Source organism: Dendropsophus ebraccatus, chromosome 2 (genome assembly GCF_027789765.1).
Source record: "Dendropsophus ebraccatus isolate aDenEbr1 chromosome 2, aDenEbr1.pat, whole genome shotgun sequence".
Classification (NCBI taxonomy): domain Eukaryota; kingdom Metazoa; phylum Chordata; class Amphibia; order Anura; family Hylidae; genus Dendropsophus; species Dendropsophus ebraccatus.
This window is the reverse complement of record NC_091455.1, coordinates 49,171,928-49,189,353: the sequence shown is the minus strand read 5'-3', so window position 1 is coordinate 49,189,353 and position 17,426 is coordinate 49,171,928. Positions and strand designations below refer to the sequence as shown.

The window sequence follows — 17,426 nt, the reverse complement described above, 5'->3', positions numbered from 1 at the left end:
AGGCAAATATTAATTTTGTCTACAAAATACTTATGCATGCTCCGCCATTATGCAACACCGACCTCAGTTTGCCTTATTGCACATAAACATTTGGCTAAATAAAGTTTCATTAATTGTCTTTTCATTGAAAATGTTTTCATAGTCAATGCTGGATACATAAGCAAATATACAATACAACGTGATATAAGCTTATAATATGTCTCGTATCAATTCATAACAAACAGGACTACAGTATATATAGCCAGTACATAGTAGCCTACTGTATATTCTCTTTTAATATGCATTTTAAAACATTATAGGATACCTTCATATCTGAAAAGTGGCTAACATTTGGCATATGCATTGGCGTACTGGCAGAAAGTCATGATCACGCATAATGTGGTTTAACTTTGCCAGTTCCATTGTGTATAAGTGACTAAGTTCGGTTCACTTTGCTTGGAAAATAACTGAACGTAGTCACTAATAGACTGCATTCAGTCTTTGAGCTCAAGGGACCATGCAAGGTATACCAAGGTATATGTCAGCATACAGTTCTACTAGCATGCCTTAAGGTTTTTTTAAGACCTTAAAAAAGCTCTTTATATTTGTGCCTTTGGGTGGAGGGTGCTTATATTTACCTCCAGGGATCACACTGCCACCAGGCCTGGTAGACATTTGCCACGGAATCCCGTCTGCTTCAGTGTCAGACGGCATCTCTTTGAGAGTGCCTGCGCACCTTCGCTCATTGCTTAAAGAATTGACATGTCAATTCTTTGAGTGGAGAGCGGAGGCATGCAGAGGCGCGCAAGCCCTCTCATAGAGATGCCGTCTGAAACTGAAGCAGGTGGGATTCCGGGGCAGAGAGTTTCGCCACGGAAGTCTGCCCCATTTGCTCAGTGTGAACATACCCTTTGGGGTCGGTGCGTGCAGTCTCTACTCTTACAGTCAGTGGCGGAGTAGTGTCCCGCAGAGATTGCACAAGTCGACCCCAAACACATCAAGCACTGTCTACCGAGTCTGGTGTCGGTAAATGAAGGTGCGAGCCCCAGAAGTAAATCTAAGTACCCCCCCACCCAACAGGCTCCAATATAGAGAGCTTTTTCAGATTGGAAAATATCTTTAACGTATACCCTAAATGTAGGTTTTAAAACACCTTATCATACTTTGAAAAAAATAAAAAATTATATATATATATATATATATATATATATACACATACATATATATATATATATATATATATATATATATATATATATACATATATCCCAGTAATAGAGGTATGCAATTTTTTTTAAAATATCTAAGTCTATAAACTTTTAAACAACTGTACAGATAGACGTTTTGTAGGGATTTACAAAGGGCCATGGACACTGGTAAATGAATAAATGCAATTCAGTTTTTTATTATTTCTTAATGTCTATGGTGTTGAAAATTTTTCATTAGTAAAAATTCTGCTACATTACTCTCATGCAGCCAGCCTGGTTTTTTTTGCATAATATGTCTAGTTCAGAGTAAAATCTGTCAGAAGAGCCGCCTGATGACTCGGTCTCCAGCTCTTCTCTCTCCTCTCCTGAATAATTTTCTAAACTAATGTAGGATCAAATCCAAGCTGACTTTTGATTTTGTTATAAATTATCATTGAATATCATTTAGGAGAGAAGGGCTGAAAACAAACTCCACAAACAACAATTCTTGATAAATTTCACTGTGAATTACACAGCGTAGATTTAAAAACACAGGTGCAGAAGAGAAATCAAGTAAAATATTTAATTAAGACTTCATGGAAGAATGTTTTTTTCACCATAGTAAGTACAAAGAAATAATAAAAAAATGCCTTTAATGTATCCATCGCTTTAATTAAAATAAATGTGGTAAAATCTACTTTACACATGTATACACCAGTTGGTGTCTTGAAAGATACAAGGCAAAGCCTGTCTAATAGACAGACAATGGGGGGAATTTACTATTCACTAGAGTAGAGTAGAGTTTCCAGTGAATAGCAGTAAAGGCATCTACTTCATTTTATCAATCAGACACAGACCATCTTTTTTTATTAGTGTATCTCACATATTCTTATATTCCATCTAGTTCCAGTTTAAATATTCAGATTACACAATAACTTGCCTGAAATTCAAGTTTTTGGAATAGGTAGTGAGCTGTGAAGGAAGAATGCCTTAGACAATAATCAGAATATAAAAATACTGTCATTCATCAATAGTGATACCATGGAGCCAACAGTATTTAAAGCGCATTTAAAAAAAAAACAGAAAAAACTAGCTACTTGACATCCTTCTGCATACATTATAAAGCTAAAGCACAAAAACAAACCAATAAATTGCTTCAATCTAGTCTAGTGCAAGTTTATGAAGGCTACAATACTCTGCACTTAAAGGATATTATCCACATTCTTGTAGTAGGCAAGCAAAGAAATTGTTCAGTTCTCTCTTTTTGGTTGATATTATTACTTTGTATGACATTTTGATCAGCAAAGTTAATTCTAGATTGTGCAAAGCATAGGTGTAACATTAGTAAGCATGCATACAGTAAAAGAGGCAACGATCTTCAGCCCTGCAATATTAATTCATCCAGAGGACACAAATGTGAGTGCATAACTGCATCTGGGACCACTGAGATCTCTCTGGAGTCTCAGAACTAGTAAAGGTGCTTAATCCATTCCACTGACAGATTCGGGTTGCAGTCCTCACCTGGGTTTCAACATCCACATGAGTTAGAACAGGGACATGAAAGCGTCTCAACTGCCAAGTTCACCCCTGCATAAAAGGTATTCTAATGTAGGACCAATAGGGGACCTGGTATTAATAGTTAGCGATATGAAGACATACTGTAGATCAGTGGGATGCACAGAGCAAACATTAAGGCCAGGATTACAGCATATTTGGCCATGCAGTTATTAGTATAAATGAAAAAAAAAAGTTCTCTTCAGAACAATGCTAAGGCAAACTAGTTAGATTTGTCCACTAAGAAAATCCATAAGAATAAAAAATATATATTATACCTTCAAGTAATGAATTTTAAGGCCCAGCATTGTGTTATTTCTTGACATACATTTAATACAGAACTCCAAATCTCCTACATGTTTAATAGATCGTATGATCACTATCTGCAGCCACCACTAGAGGGAGCTCAGTAGCCTTGTGAACACTGGGCATCTTTTAATAATTAATGCAAATGCACCAGATTCCTGACTCAATTTGAGTCAAAAGCTGATGTATACATCTTGCCAACATGTTTTGTTAAAACAGCTTTCTCCTCTCTTTGTAAGGAGCATGGCTTAGAAAAATTGGGTATGATTTTATTTACTTTTGTTGTAAAGTATGCCAAATGATGTATAGATGTGCCAAAAACATCAATTTGTATGAGCCACTGTAATAAACCTGGGACCATTTCATACAGTCTAGTATAAGTAAATCTGCCGACACAGCCAGATGAAGCGCCAGATGGGTGTGAAACAGGTCATCGCTGTTTGATGTACTATGACTTGCTCTCTCCACCGTGCTATGTAACCCTTTTCTGAAGCACATTATTTTTCACTCTCTACTTGGACTATATCAAAATCTGCCCTGCTGTCGTCAATGAAAGTTCCTAACCCCCTCTAGTGGCTTCTGCAGGCAACTAAAATTTTATAGGGAATTAAAGCATAGTCCCATACGGAGCTCAGATCTGTGCTAGATTTGTCCATATAAACTTATAGAAGCTACGGTCAATGCTGACTTTATCATCCAAGTGGTTAAACAGAGGAAGGGGGTTCTCAGAGCGCCGATGCATTGCCAGAGCAAGCTAACTATTGTCTTCAGGTCCTTCATTTATATATGCCACATGAGGCGTGAAACACTTATACCATCAACCACATGGCCAAATAAGACTCTAGCTCTGGCCATCAATATATGAGGTCATTTAAGATATATGATACCATTTACAATTATTATCAATGGGCAAACAATGCAACAATCCCTTGCTCACTCCTCTGAGGGCTAATACCTGTTGATTTTATTAGTACAAGCCATAGAAGTGCAACATGCAATGACATTTTTTTTGTACGTGTATCTTTTCATCAAAAACTTCCCAAGATATGCTCCGTACCCCTCCCCTCAAAAAACCTATATGTAATTACAAGTTACAGCATCTCAAATACTTTAAAGAGTGAAAGTTTCCAAGAATACACACTTTCCATACAAGAAAACATTGTAAAATTCATGTCTAACAAATTAACTTGGAAGGTGCATAAATGTGGCCAGTTACAGTGTAAGAAAAGCTTCCCGTAACTGCAGATTATTAAATAAGAAAGTTAGTTTTTCTTATGATTAAGACATTAATTCTAATATTAAACACGCTAAAAAAATAATCATTCTTGCAATTTATTGCAGTCAAAGACATTAGAAAAGAATTTGTCTTCTGTCCTAGTGTATATTGTTCATTGGTTCACAGTTTGTCTTGTGGCATCACAAACCTAAAAAAGAAAAAGGAACAAAGACGGTTATAGCCTTTACGTCAAATGTTCATAACATATTATTATATGTTATAATTTCTTAATATTTTTATATTAGAGAAATAAACACCTGAGTTTTTGTTGAATAAAGCAATATAATAACATAAACCGCTCTAAAACTTTTACTGTTATGACTGGTATTCCTAGATTTGTCTGTATACATCTGTATACAGTTTGCTCCCCCTAGAGGCAGCCTTGCGCTGCAGAAATGTACTTTCTTACAAGGATTGTGTCAATAGAGAAAATCTATATGAGATGGCAGCAAGTGCAAGTTCTTTGTATCTCTAACAGCAATATTGAAGCTATTTAGGCCTTTTCCAGACCAGCTCTTCTTTCTGGCTCACAGAACCTATAAGAGGGAAACCCTTTTATGATGTCCATATGACCTAAAAAAGGACTTTAATTCCTCACCTCACTTTGTGTACACTATGGGTCACGACAGGAGCAGTGGCACAGGAGGAAGCAACATGGTGGCAGCCAGAAGAGGTGAGTGGGACGTGGTGTGGGGCATGGCAGGGGTAAGTGATAGGATGCCAGTGAGAGCTGACCATACTTGTCTCCACCCATATTGCTGATACTTGTGTACCAACCTCTAAAGATTACTGACTGCACCTTGTTTCTTGTACACTCCAATGGAAACTGTTCTGGTTTGGGATAAAACATCCTTGTCTTTCTGACTCCTTACAACCCTTTTAATTTCCTTTGCAGTGGCAATTTTTATGAAAAGTACTTTTAGACGATCCCTTAAAAATCACTAAGCAGCAGAGTGGCCAGAAGAAATAACTCAATGTTATACTGAGCTCTGCTACACCTGTCCGAATGCTTTCTGTGCACTGGATTAGCATGTCTGTCCTACTGTAAAACAGCAACAAGTTCTTTTACTTTGATAGCTTTTTTTTATTTATATATGTATTTCACCAAATACGCAGAGTGTCTGCAATGGGATTAACATGTAAAAACATACTTTGTGCTTCACACTTTGCTATGAAATTAGAGAATATTAAACACAGTAGCTGTAACCACTTCCATGTGAAAAGTGTGTGGGAAAGAAAGTCCTCCAGGATTCGTAACCACAACTGAAGGGGGAACATTACGTATCTGAAACAAATGACATGTTTACTTAGCAGGTTTTACTTTCCCATAAAGGAGCTCTAGGAGAGCCAAGCACAAAGTCATTCTTTCATAAAGGGAAAATAAGACAGCAATTTGGATAGTTCAGCAACGGGAAAGAAGTAGCATCCTCAAGCTGTGGTAAATGCTCTTATGGACTGCCTAAGGACTCCCTAAATGGACTGCCTAAGGACTCCTTACATGGACTGCCTAAGGACTCCCTACATGGACTGCCTTAGGACTCCCTACATGGACTGCCTAAGGACTCCCTACATGGACTGCCTAAGGACTCCCTACATGGACTGCCTAAGGACTCCCTACATGGACTGCCTAAGGACTCCCTAAATGGACTGCCTCGGACTTCCTACATGGACTGCCTAAGGACTCTCTACATGGACTGCCTAAGGACTCCCTACATGGACTGCCTTAGGACTCCCTACATGGACTGCCTTAGGACTCTCTACGTGGACTGCCTTCGGACTCTCTACATGGACTGCCTTCGGACTCCCTACATGGACTGCCTTCGGACTCCCTACATGGACTGCCTTAGGCAATAATTAGTCATTCGATAAAACAAGTTTATATGAATTTGCAATGACTTTTACATTTTATATTAAAATGTTTTCATATAAATTGATTAAATAAAACTAGCAGAAATTGAAAGTTGTGTTATTTTAGGAGAATGGACGTTTAATTATATTCACCCCTAAAGGTGTTTTCATATTGATAGCCAACCACTGAATGTCTGATCATGAGGGTCCAAAACCTGCCAACCCCTACCAACAAGCTAAATGAATGGGCCAAGGTGCAAGGGCAGTTGTTCTTTATACAGGTACAACACTGTACAATTGGTTGCAGCTGTGCCTGGTAGTATAGCTTGCAGAGGCTTAGTCCCATAAAATAAATGGAACTGTGCTGCATTACCAGGACCAGCCTTATTTAAAGGTATGGTCCAATCAAGGGGATACACTGTGACCCCTTCAGTCAGACCTTAACCAATCAAATATAGATGTCTTATTTTAAGCAGAAGTCCTGCAAAAATGTTTATTAAAGTAGTGTATTGCCCCCTAAAAGTTATACAAATTACCAATATACACTTATTATGGGAAATGTGTGGTGAGGTGGAGGTCTAGGTGGTGTTGTGTCAGCTCAGCCAAAGATGGTATTGTCGTCATGCAAGTGATAGTCCAGCACACAGGTATGATGGTGGTACCTGCTTTATGTTGTGGCAGGCTGTAATCCCCAAATGGTCGGTGACCTGCCGGGTTGTGATGGGTCCCTTGGGCTCTTGTCACGGTAGTCCTGAGTGGCAATTGACTTACCCTGACTATCGGTAGTGCCATCCAAATGAAGGGAAAAAATAACCCAAGGTATTATGTTGATGTGTGTGGTTGCTGGTGTGTATAAAGGATCAGTCCCAGTGATATCAAAAATAGAACAACTTTACTGTGCAGTCTCTTAGTAGTACAATACACTTTAGTAAAATAGATCCACATAAACTTTAGTGCTTAGAAGAGAGGTAACTGTAGCAGTGCTTAAAGAGTGGAGAGTAAAGGAGAAGAGTTTGTTGAGGGAGTCTTAACCCAATGTAGCAATGTACTCTGCCGGAAATACTTGTAGAGTGAGCAGTTTACTTTTACCTGTGTATAGACTTAGGTCTGACCACCTTGTGCCCTACTGTGTCAAGTGATCCATTCTAATAGAGTGATACAAGCCCTAGCTGTGATTATCTGGGTGAAGCTAAGCTCCCGGGAGTGACCCAGTTACCTGCACTGCGAGATAGGACACATAGACTTTTTTGGTAGCTTAGTCCTATCCAAGCTGCACTTCCTCCACCAAGCAACAACTTCCTACAGGGGCTAAGTAATCTACCCTGTGAGTGGTTGGGGTAAGTGTTTGACAAAGAGAAAAGGATAGAGATAGGTCAGAAGTAGATAGCACCTCCTATTGGTCAACAAGAGCACATGGTACACAGAAAACAGTAATCCATTACCCTCCACAGCTGTGCAATACATAGAAATACATAATACTGACATCAAGTGGGGAGACTATAAAAATACCTTTATCACCACCTAACCTGGAGTAAGAAGCTTTTTGAGAAGTGCACAGTAGAGATATAAAACACCCATACTGGAACACCACAAATGCACATAAAGTTCTTTTTTCCTGCACTTACTACTGCATCAATGCTTCACTTCCTGGATAAAATGGTGATGTCACGACCCGAGTCCCAGAGCTGTGCGGGCTGTGGCTGCTGGAGAGGATGATGGCATTGGGACACTGAGGGACACAGGGCACTGGAGGGACACTGAGCATCCCTCTGCCATCATCCTCTCCAGCAGCCACAGCCCGCACAGCTCTGGGACTCGGGTCGTGACATCACCATTTTATCCAGGAAGTGAAGCATTGATGCAGTAGTAAGTGCAGGGAAAAAAAGGACTTTATGTGAATTTTCCCTAATAAGTGTACATTAGTGATTTCAATAACTTTTGGGGGGCTATACAATATTTAAATAAATTTTTCACCAGACTTCTCCTTTAAGGGGTATACTGGAGAATAATTTTTTTTAAAACTGCCTCCGATGTTGGGGTTGGCAAATGCAGTTTCCTGCTCAGCCGAAGTGGCTGAGGTGGGGCACTGCTGTGGCCACTGAGTGGCTAAGTGGGCAACTGCAAGTATTGAACCAGATTCTATAAATGCTACATAGTGAACCAGGAGCTCCACAGTGGCAGTGGTGGCAGAAGAGTGAGGATTATATGTTCATTTTCAATTTTCCACCTGCTCAGGCTTATTTCTTAAAACAAAAAAGTTGAAGGGTACCTGCCATTATTTGCTGCCATGTGCTCTCTACATTTCAGTGCGGAGAGACGCAGCTCACACCAGAGAATCACGTTGCTGAGGCAATGTCCTATGCCCAGTGTGCTTGGTGTATGAGCCCTATTCTAACTAGCTAGACAATGTAAATCTCCTGCCATGAACTGCGTCATTGAGCTGAAGTGAGCACATAGTGACACAGGTATCCTTTTGGAATACTCCTTAAAAGCGACTCTGTACCCACAATCTGACCCCCCCAAACCACTTGTACCTTCGGATAGCTGCTTTTAATCCAAGATCTGTCCTGGGGTCCATTCAGCAGGGGATGCAGATATTGTCATAAAAACAACTTTTAATCCAGCAGTGCTGTTTCTAATGGGCTTACATTTGCGCTGTGTCTGTGGCCAGGGCTTACATTTGTATATGCATTAGGCTGGCACCACCTGTCCGTCCTTCCTCCCCGCCCTCCACATCATTAGGAATGATCCAGGAACATTTACTGCTGCTTGAGCTTTGCACAGGTGTATTAATGATCCAGCCCATGTTCATTATACACACAGGTGGGGAATAGGAAGCAATCTGCCTGGAGCATTCCTAATGATGAGGAGGGTGGGGAGGAAGGACAGAGAGGGTGTGCCAGCCTAATGCATATACAAATGTAAGCCCCAGCCATTAGACACAGCGCTGCCGGATTAAAAGTTGTTTTTATGACAATAACTGCATCCCCTGCCGAATGGACCCCAGGACAGATCCTAGATTAAAAGCAGCTATCTGAAGGTACAAGTGGTTTGGGGGGGGGGGGGGGTCAGATTGTGGGTACAGAGTCGCTTTAATGACCAGACTAGTTTTAGCTACTTTCCTCATATGCTAGTCAGATGACTAAAACTTTTTAGGCTAATAAAGTGATTGGTGTAAAGTAATTTTGGGAGACCTTGAAGTATCATGTGAAATGGAACGTAGCTAACAACATATTAGGCTAAATGTAATTGTGCCTCTATAATGTATCACAGATGTCAAGGATAAATACATAAAGAACAAACATAGATGATAATGATGTTGGCAGTGGAGAAATGTGTAACTTCTACTTTAAACTACATAGTTAGACCCTACTACTATGGCCAGTTACGGTAACCGTAACCAGTTCCAATAGTCTAAACATATATCCATGGTGGTGGTATGGAGGGGGGGGGGGGGGGGCTGCTGGAAATTTAAAATAATTTTATGTAAACCTAAATGGCCAAACTGGTTTGAAGTGTAAAAAAATGGATACAATTGCTCCATTAAATTGACTTCTTATATATTGTTCCCTACATCCAAGTGACTGATATAAAGCATATCTCTAAATGCTGAGCAGGAAAACTCAGACAATACGACTGCCCCTCCTCACACCAATAAATAAATAAATAAAATACTGTACATTAAAAAAAATTATGAGAAAATATAGACAGATTAGAATTAAATTAAAGAGGTACCCAAGCAAACATTTTCTTTGAAATCAACTGGTGTCAGAAAGTTATACAGATTTGTAATTTAAAAATATCAAGTCTATCCATACTTATCAGCTGCTGTATGTAGTGCAGGAAGTGGTGTATTCTTTCCAGTCTGACACAGTGCTCTCTGCTGCCACCTCTGTCTGTGTAAGGAACTGTCCAGAGCAGTAGCAAATCCCCATAGAAAACCTCTCCTGCTTTGGACAGATGGCTTACCAACTGGTCCTATGTGCCTAGGAAACCAAATTTCACTATAAACGTTTGAGCTTTTAATGAGAGTTTTAATACTGGCTTGTAGCCAGAGTTACATAAACATGTGTTAAGGGCAGCTCCCTTTCCGGCTTTTCCCTGTCCATTCCAGCATAAATGACAGCTATCTCTTATTTAGTGTAACATGAAATACCTGTCAATCAAAGTGATGTGGGTAGGGGGGCAGCCGGAGGGCAGTTACTTAGAGGATACATCTCCAAGACCTCAGCACATAACACTGGCTTGTGGCGATTTATTTTTTCCTAAATGCTTCTATGCTTTACAGCAAAATGTAGTTAAATAGGATTGGCATATCCGTCACTAAATGATGCTGCCCATGGTTATGTCTGTATGATCTTGCTGACAGATTCCCTTTAAGCTAAAAGGGATAATGTAGAACCTCTAATGTCAAGCTAGTCAGGCATAATACCTGCTGGGGTAAGTTAAGATGGACTTAACCTTTTAGCATGATATGACCTAAAACATGTGGCCCTTAAGACCTGTGGAATTACCTAAAAAGCGTTGTGCACTGGAGATCCTCAAAGGAGTTCATGGATCTCCAATTCACTTTAATTTGAGAGAGTGAAAGGATCTTGCAAAGTCTAAATGCTGCTCCATATTTACACAGTCCAGTCAAAAGTTAAAGGGGTTATCCAGGGCTACAAAAACATGGCCACTTTCTTCCAGAGACAGCACCACTCTTGTCTCCAGTTTAGGTGGGGTTTGCCAATTAGTTCCATTGAGGGTATAAACCCTGCGTATTTGCAGCGTACCGCAGCAGTAAATACGCTGCGTATACGGTGTGTGGGTTTATACCCTGAAGTGAATGGAGCTTGATTAAAAACCACACCTGAACTGGAGACAAGAGTGGTGCTGTCTCTTGAAGCAAGTGGCCATGTTTTTGTAGTGCTGGATAACCCCTTTAATGTATTACCTAGATTTTTTTAGTGATCAGAGCCATGTACTCAGACATGTTCTTTCTTTTAACCTGCTTCTATTTTATGATTGTAATTTTTTTCTTTCCTTTTTTTTTTTATACAGGGGCTGCCATCTTTCCTGAGCTACAGTATGTTAACTGCATTTAGTGATATGCTTTACAGCAAGCCCCATGGACTATAGGACACAACAGAGAGAATCTGTCCTATTGAGTTGCATGAGAAAGACATGCTCAGTGACTTTTATTGAAACCTTTTTACAGGGAGGGGGGGCTCGGTTGTAAGCAACAGCTATTGTGTGTACCTCGGTTATCTATATACTGGTCTCAGCTTTAAAAGGATGGTGGAAACATAATAATGAGGTGATACTCCCGATGCCCTTGCAGTCACAGGGCGTCCACTCACGGTCTCCCACTGGTCTCCTGTATCTCCCGATTTCTGTGTTATCAAGACCGGGAGATACAGGAGAACAGAGGGTGAACATGACTGGTGATTCATCGACATGGCTAAATACAACTTGATTGTTACGATTCCACCACCCCCTCCCTAGTTTTTCCCATTTAAGCCTGGTAAAGAGAACGTAAACTGCAATATTTCAGGATCATCAAGACATCACAAGAACTACCTGCTTAGTCAGTCAGTGACTGCACAGATGTCCCATCTTAGTAACTGACTGGCTATTTCGGAATATCGGAGCAGGGACTTACAGGACAGGAAGACTGATGTTACAGGACCGGGAGAGACAGGAGAACACAGGGTGACCATGAACGATGGTTCATCAAGATGGCTAAATTCAACTTGATTGTTATGATTCCACCACCCCCTGCCCTCCCTAGTGTTCCACATTTAAAGGGGCTATCCAGCGCTACAAAAACATGGCCAATTTTCCCCCTCTCATGGAAATTTTGAAAAACACCAAAAAATCTTAAAAAATATGTTTACCATAAAAACTTGATTTAAGCAATAGGTTGCAGCCCAAAAACAAATTGTGTGAACATGCCCCAAATATGCATGATCTGAAAAGGTTTTGATTTTCTATGCTAAAAACTGAAACTATCTAGCTATCTAGCTACCTAACTATTAATCTGGACCTATTCTCACCGGTCATTTTCCGATATATATTTCTTGCATTTAAAAAAAATATTTACAGTAAAATTAAACAAAATATTTAAAGGAAGAGGACTTGACACACGATTCCACCATTCCTTAATCAACAGTGACAGAGAACATGACATTGTGTTATATTTTTCTAACACTTCATTGAGAGACTTTGGCAAGCCATTAGAATTTTAATCTGATTTGTTTTGTGAATTTCCTTTAGGATTAGTCTGAAACTTAAATCTTTGTTATGACGACATGCAAGAAATTTTTGGAAAGGCTACCCTGCAGCAATAAGAAAAACATTCCACCCTGTTCAGATATTTTCTAATGATGTGAAAAATATTCTTACATATATTAATCAAAGCTATAGAGAGAATTTTTGTTTAAATATCTTAAAAGTGACATTCATAATTTTTTTTTTTTTTTTTTAAAGGCAAATGGTTATATGAGATGAATAACTCAAGATGCACAACATCCTTAGATACAGGGAAACAGACACCAGTTTGTGTGACTTTAAAAAAAAAAATTTAAATAATAAAATTGGGATTTATAATCCCAGATTATGTGAATTTTTGGGTGAATACTCATAACAGTCTGATTAAAAAAGACCCGAAATGGGTGAAAAATCCAACTATTCACCTAAAAATTGGCACAAAGTCCTTGATAAATTTCCCCCTTTGTCTGGCAACATAGCTACATTTCCAGTTTCATTTATTTTACACAGTTGTGAGCTGTCAGGTATTTATACAGTTATTTTATGGACCTCTGATATACTGTAACTGAGTCTATGTGTTTTCCCCCACCCCCAGGCCAGACTTTTTAGGGTTTTGCTAGTATGTAGCAATATTTTACTGATATTATACCTTGAGAATTTGGAATCCTTAAAGGGGTTGTGGAATGAGGCAAAGATGGTAGAATCAGATGTGTATCACATACATTTATGTAATGAAGTACAAACGTACTGTTTTTCTCCCTCCAAGGACCTAATCACTCTTTATATCTCTCTATTTTTCTTTATAGAGACTAAAGCTGGTGATAACAACAGGGCCATCTTAACAAAACTATGGGCCCCTGGGCACAGCTGCGAACTGGGCCCCCCGACCCAAGGTCAAGTCCCCGCATCCACCACCCCTAACCTTGTGCTGTGCAGCCCCATGTGGGTGTGTATTGTACTGTATGGTTCTGTATGGGTGTGTATTGTACTGTATGGTTCTGTATGGGTGTGTATTGTACTGTATGGTTCTGTATGGGTGTGTATTGTACTGTATGGTTCTGTATGGGTGTGTATTGTACTGTATGGGTGTATATTATACTATATTGTTCTGTATGGGTGTATATTGTACTGTATAGTTCTGTATGGGTGTATATTGTACTGTATAGTTCTGTATGAGTGTATATTGTACTGTATGGTTCTGTATGGGTGTATATTGTGTTGTATGGTTCTGTATGAGTGTATATTGTACTGTATGGTTCTGTATGGGTGTATATTGCTCTGTATGGGTGTATATTGTACTGTATGGTTCTGTATGGATGTATATTGTTCTGTATAGTTCTGTATGGGTAAATATTTTACTGTATAGTTCTGTATGGGTGTATATGGTTCTGTATGGCTCTGTATGGGTGTATATGATTCTGTATGGGGGTATATGGTTCTGTATGGGTGTATATTGTACTGTATAGTTCTGTATGAGTGTATATTGTACTGTATGGTTCTGTATGGGTGTATATGGTTCTGTATGGCTCTGTATGGGTGTATATGATTTTGTATGGGTGTATATGGTTCTGTATGGGTGTATATGGTTTTGTATGGGTGTATATGGTTCTGTATGGCTCTGTATGGGTGTATATTGTACTGTATGGTTCTGTATGGGTGTATATTGTACTGTATGGGTGTATATTGTACTGTATGGTTCTGTATGGGTGTATATTGTACTGTATGGTTCTGTATGGGTGTATATGGTTCTGTATGGGTGTATATTGCTCTGTATGGCTCTGTATGGGTGTATATTGTACTGTATGGTTCTGTATGGGTGTATATTGTACTGTATGGTTCTGTATGGGTGTATATTGTACTGTATGGGTGTATATTGTACTGTATAGTTCTGTTTGGGTGTATAATGTTCTGTATGGGTGTATATTGTACTGTATGGTTCTGTATGGGTGTATATTGTACTGTATGGTTCTGTATGGGTGTATATTGTACTGTATGGTTCTGTATGGGTGTATATTGTACTGTATGGTTCTGTATGGGTGTATATTGTTCTGTATGGCTCTCTATGGTGTATATTGTACTGTATGGTTCTGTATGGGTGTATATTGTTCTGTATGGCTCTCTATGGTGTATATTGTACTGTATGGTTCTGTATGAGTGTATATTGTACTTTATAGTTCTGTATGGGTGTATATTGTTCTGTATGGCTCTGTATGGGTGTATATTGTACTGTATGGTTCTGTATTGATGTATATGGTACTGTATGGCTCTGTATGGGTGTGCATCGTTCTGTATGGATGCATATTGTTCTGTATGAGTGTGTATCCTTCTATCTGGAGCAGTTTTGCAGCATCTGGGGGGGTTCATTCTTCTCCTTCAATGCTCAGGAGCAGAAAAAAAACACAAATGGGAACCAAGCCTAACATATGTAAAGAATATATATATATATATATATATATATATATATATATATATATATATGAAAAAATGATTGCGTTGAACGGCACTGTGCTGACTTAACGTCAAATGGCTTCCAGCCGGTGGGTGCACGTCCTTGGCAGTCGACCCCCGACTCCACAGAATGTAGAATAAAGCAGGTAGACGGCACTCCAATAAAGTAAATAGGTGCAAGTTTATTCACCCATGCTGTACGTATACGGGTGAATAAACCTGCACCTATTTACTTTATTGGAGCGCCGTCTACCTGCTTTATATATATATATATATATATATATATATATATATATATATATATATATATATATATATTCTTTACACATGTTAGGCTTGTTTTTACATAGTGCAAACCTGGCCATACATGCAGTCTGGGGTGGGGTGGGGTGGGGGGTACAGCACCCTCAAGTGTGTGGGGGCACAGCAGCCTGAAGGGGAGAGCACAGCAGTCGGGGGGGGGGGGTGCACATTGCAGCTTGGGAGTTACAGATCAGCTACTGGTGGACAGGGGCAAAGCAGCCTGGGGGAGAGGGGGCAGCTATACGGGGAACAAGGGTAGGGGTGTGTGTGGGTGTGCTTCTCAGCCGGGATCTGCAGACTCCCCCCTCTTCTCTGTCCCGACCTCCCTGCTATCTACAGCCCCAGGTACCTGACATCTCCTGCAGTGGAGCCCAGGACAGCAGGGGGATGGTCAGGAAGCCCTGTAGCTGGAGGCCGCTGTGTAGCTGGAGGTTGGCAGCCTGTAGCCTCCTGCTCTCCACACTGCTGATCTCCTGCAGCTGCTGTGAGGCCCCACACATAACCATCCCAAGGCCTGCTGGGGGCAGGAAGTCCCAGGCCAGGAGGAACATGGGACCAGTCCACAGGGGGTGGGGCTTAACAGGGGGGGGGGGGAGCTTCAGCCGCCCACATCACAGACCGGCCCTGCAGCTTATTTATGTGAGGAGAGGAGAGTGCTGGGGCAGTGCGGCCCTGTAATGTACTGGGGAGAGGGGGGCACAGCGTGGCTCATCAGCTTCCCTTCCTTTCTGCAGGGTAGGCGGCTGCCACTGGGGCCCCCCATGAGTCATAGGCCCCCCGGGCAGCCACCTACCCTGCCCAATGGGAAAGACGGCCCTGGATAACAAATAGATTGAAGTCAGATGGAGCTGCTGTTTTTGGAAGGCTTGTCTAACCTTTTAATATATATGGAGACATTCAGATTTGATGCTATCTTTTTGTTCTTGGGGAGATTAGCAGCTGCCAAAGGAATCTTTCAATTTCCTCCTTTCTTGAATATCTCTTTTCAAGTTAACAGTGGACACATCTGTATTGAAATGTGTCAGATTTCAATATGCTATCCCTTTGTTCTTGGGGAGAAAAGCAGCTGCCAAAGGAATATATAAATAAATAAATATATATATATATATATATATATATATATGGCTTTATAACCATAGTACTTTACACTTCTAGCTCCTACTAGACTTTCTTCTGTTTCCACTATCCTCTGACATCAATAATATGGTTCTACAAACACCATTATCACCACTGCCAGTCTTATAGTGAAAGCAACATGACAAGATGTGTCAAAAGTAGTATTTATAGAAAAAGGAGGGCCATCACAGAAGAAAAAAAAAAAAACCCTTATGATGCTGCGACCTGACAACAATGGACTAATATTCTTGTTTGCCTTCCTGACACCTATTACATAACATTGTGCTAACTTTCTTTATCCAATATTAATATTGGAGGGAATCTTTACGTGCTCTCAGTACTTGGTTATAATGGGATGGCACCTGCCTTAACAGGATCCTCACTCCCAGCATCACATAGCAAATACATGGCCTTTTACTAAAGGTACAAACCCCCCGACATGAGGCCACCTTATCGTGGTAAAATGGTTTACACTATTTGCAAATGGTAACCAAGAGCCTAATTTTTATGGAGATTTTTTTAGCAGTTGGGGGGGGGGCTGCTTTTAGTGATTTTCATATCTGTATTGGGACTGTATCTTGCCATTACGGTGAGCTGTTGCACTTTTTGTGTTTTTGTATGTTTGCAATTTCAGCCATAGCAACGTGCTCCTGCCTAGTGTGAATGGTGTTGTAGGAAAGATGACCAAATTTGTCTTTGTCGTCCCCAAATGTCAACAAATTCCTCATGTCTGTGGTTTGCATTTCTCATTGACAGCCTAATACTGAGTTTAGGATTTTACTACATAGATGGTTGAGATGCTTACCTAACCCACTTAGCCTTCACATAGACGATTTGTCTTAAAGTGTCACTGTCATTATAACTTTTAAAGCCTAAATCAACAGGAGATGTAACATAAAACAAGTTTGCAATTTACATTCATTATTTTCCTTTTTTTTAGTTATGTTTTATAACTTGTATCCAGGTCCAGTCTCCTGAAGGCAGCTTTTTAGTCTTGTGCTGCTTAAAACAAAACAAAAAAAAAACTAAACACATGAAGTCCCGGCCAGTACAGAGTCACAGCTCAATGCGTCCATGAGTCACATGACTGCCTTCTCTGTGAGTGCACATGACCTGGACTTCCTTTTTTTAGTCTTTTTTTTTTCAACCAGCAGAAG

The 17,426-nt window shown here is 40.1% G+C and overlaps 1 protein-coding gene across 3 annotated transcripts in view; it reads right to left on the bottom strand.

The window, feature by feature from the left end:
- Positions 1 to 1,254: 1,254 nt before the first annotated feature.
- C2H8orf34 (chromosome 2 C8orf34 homolog) overlaps positions 1,255 to 17,426 on the bottom strand; it is a 198,586-nt gene continuing 182,414 nt past the window's right edge. For all 3 annotated transcript variants that reach the window (XM_069957490.1, XM_069957492.1, XM_069957491.1), the window contains one exon: positions 1,255 to 4,450. Coding sequence is in view for 1 of the 3 variants with exons in the window: in XM_069957492.1 (XP_069813593.1) it covers positions 4,443 to 4,450 (8 nt within the window). In the remaining 2 variants the exon portion in view is untranslated. The remainder of the gene's footprint in view (positions 4,451 to 17,426) is intronic.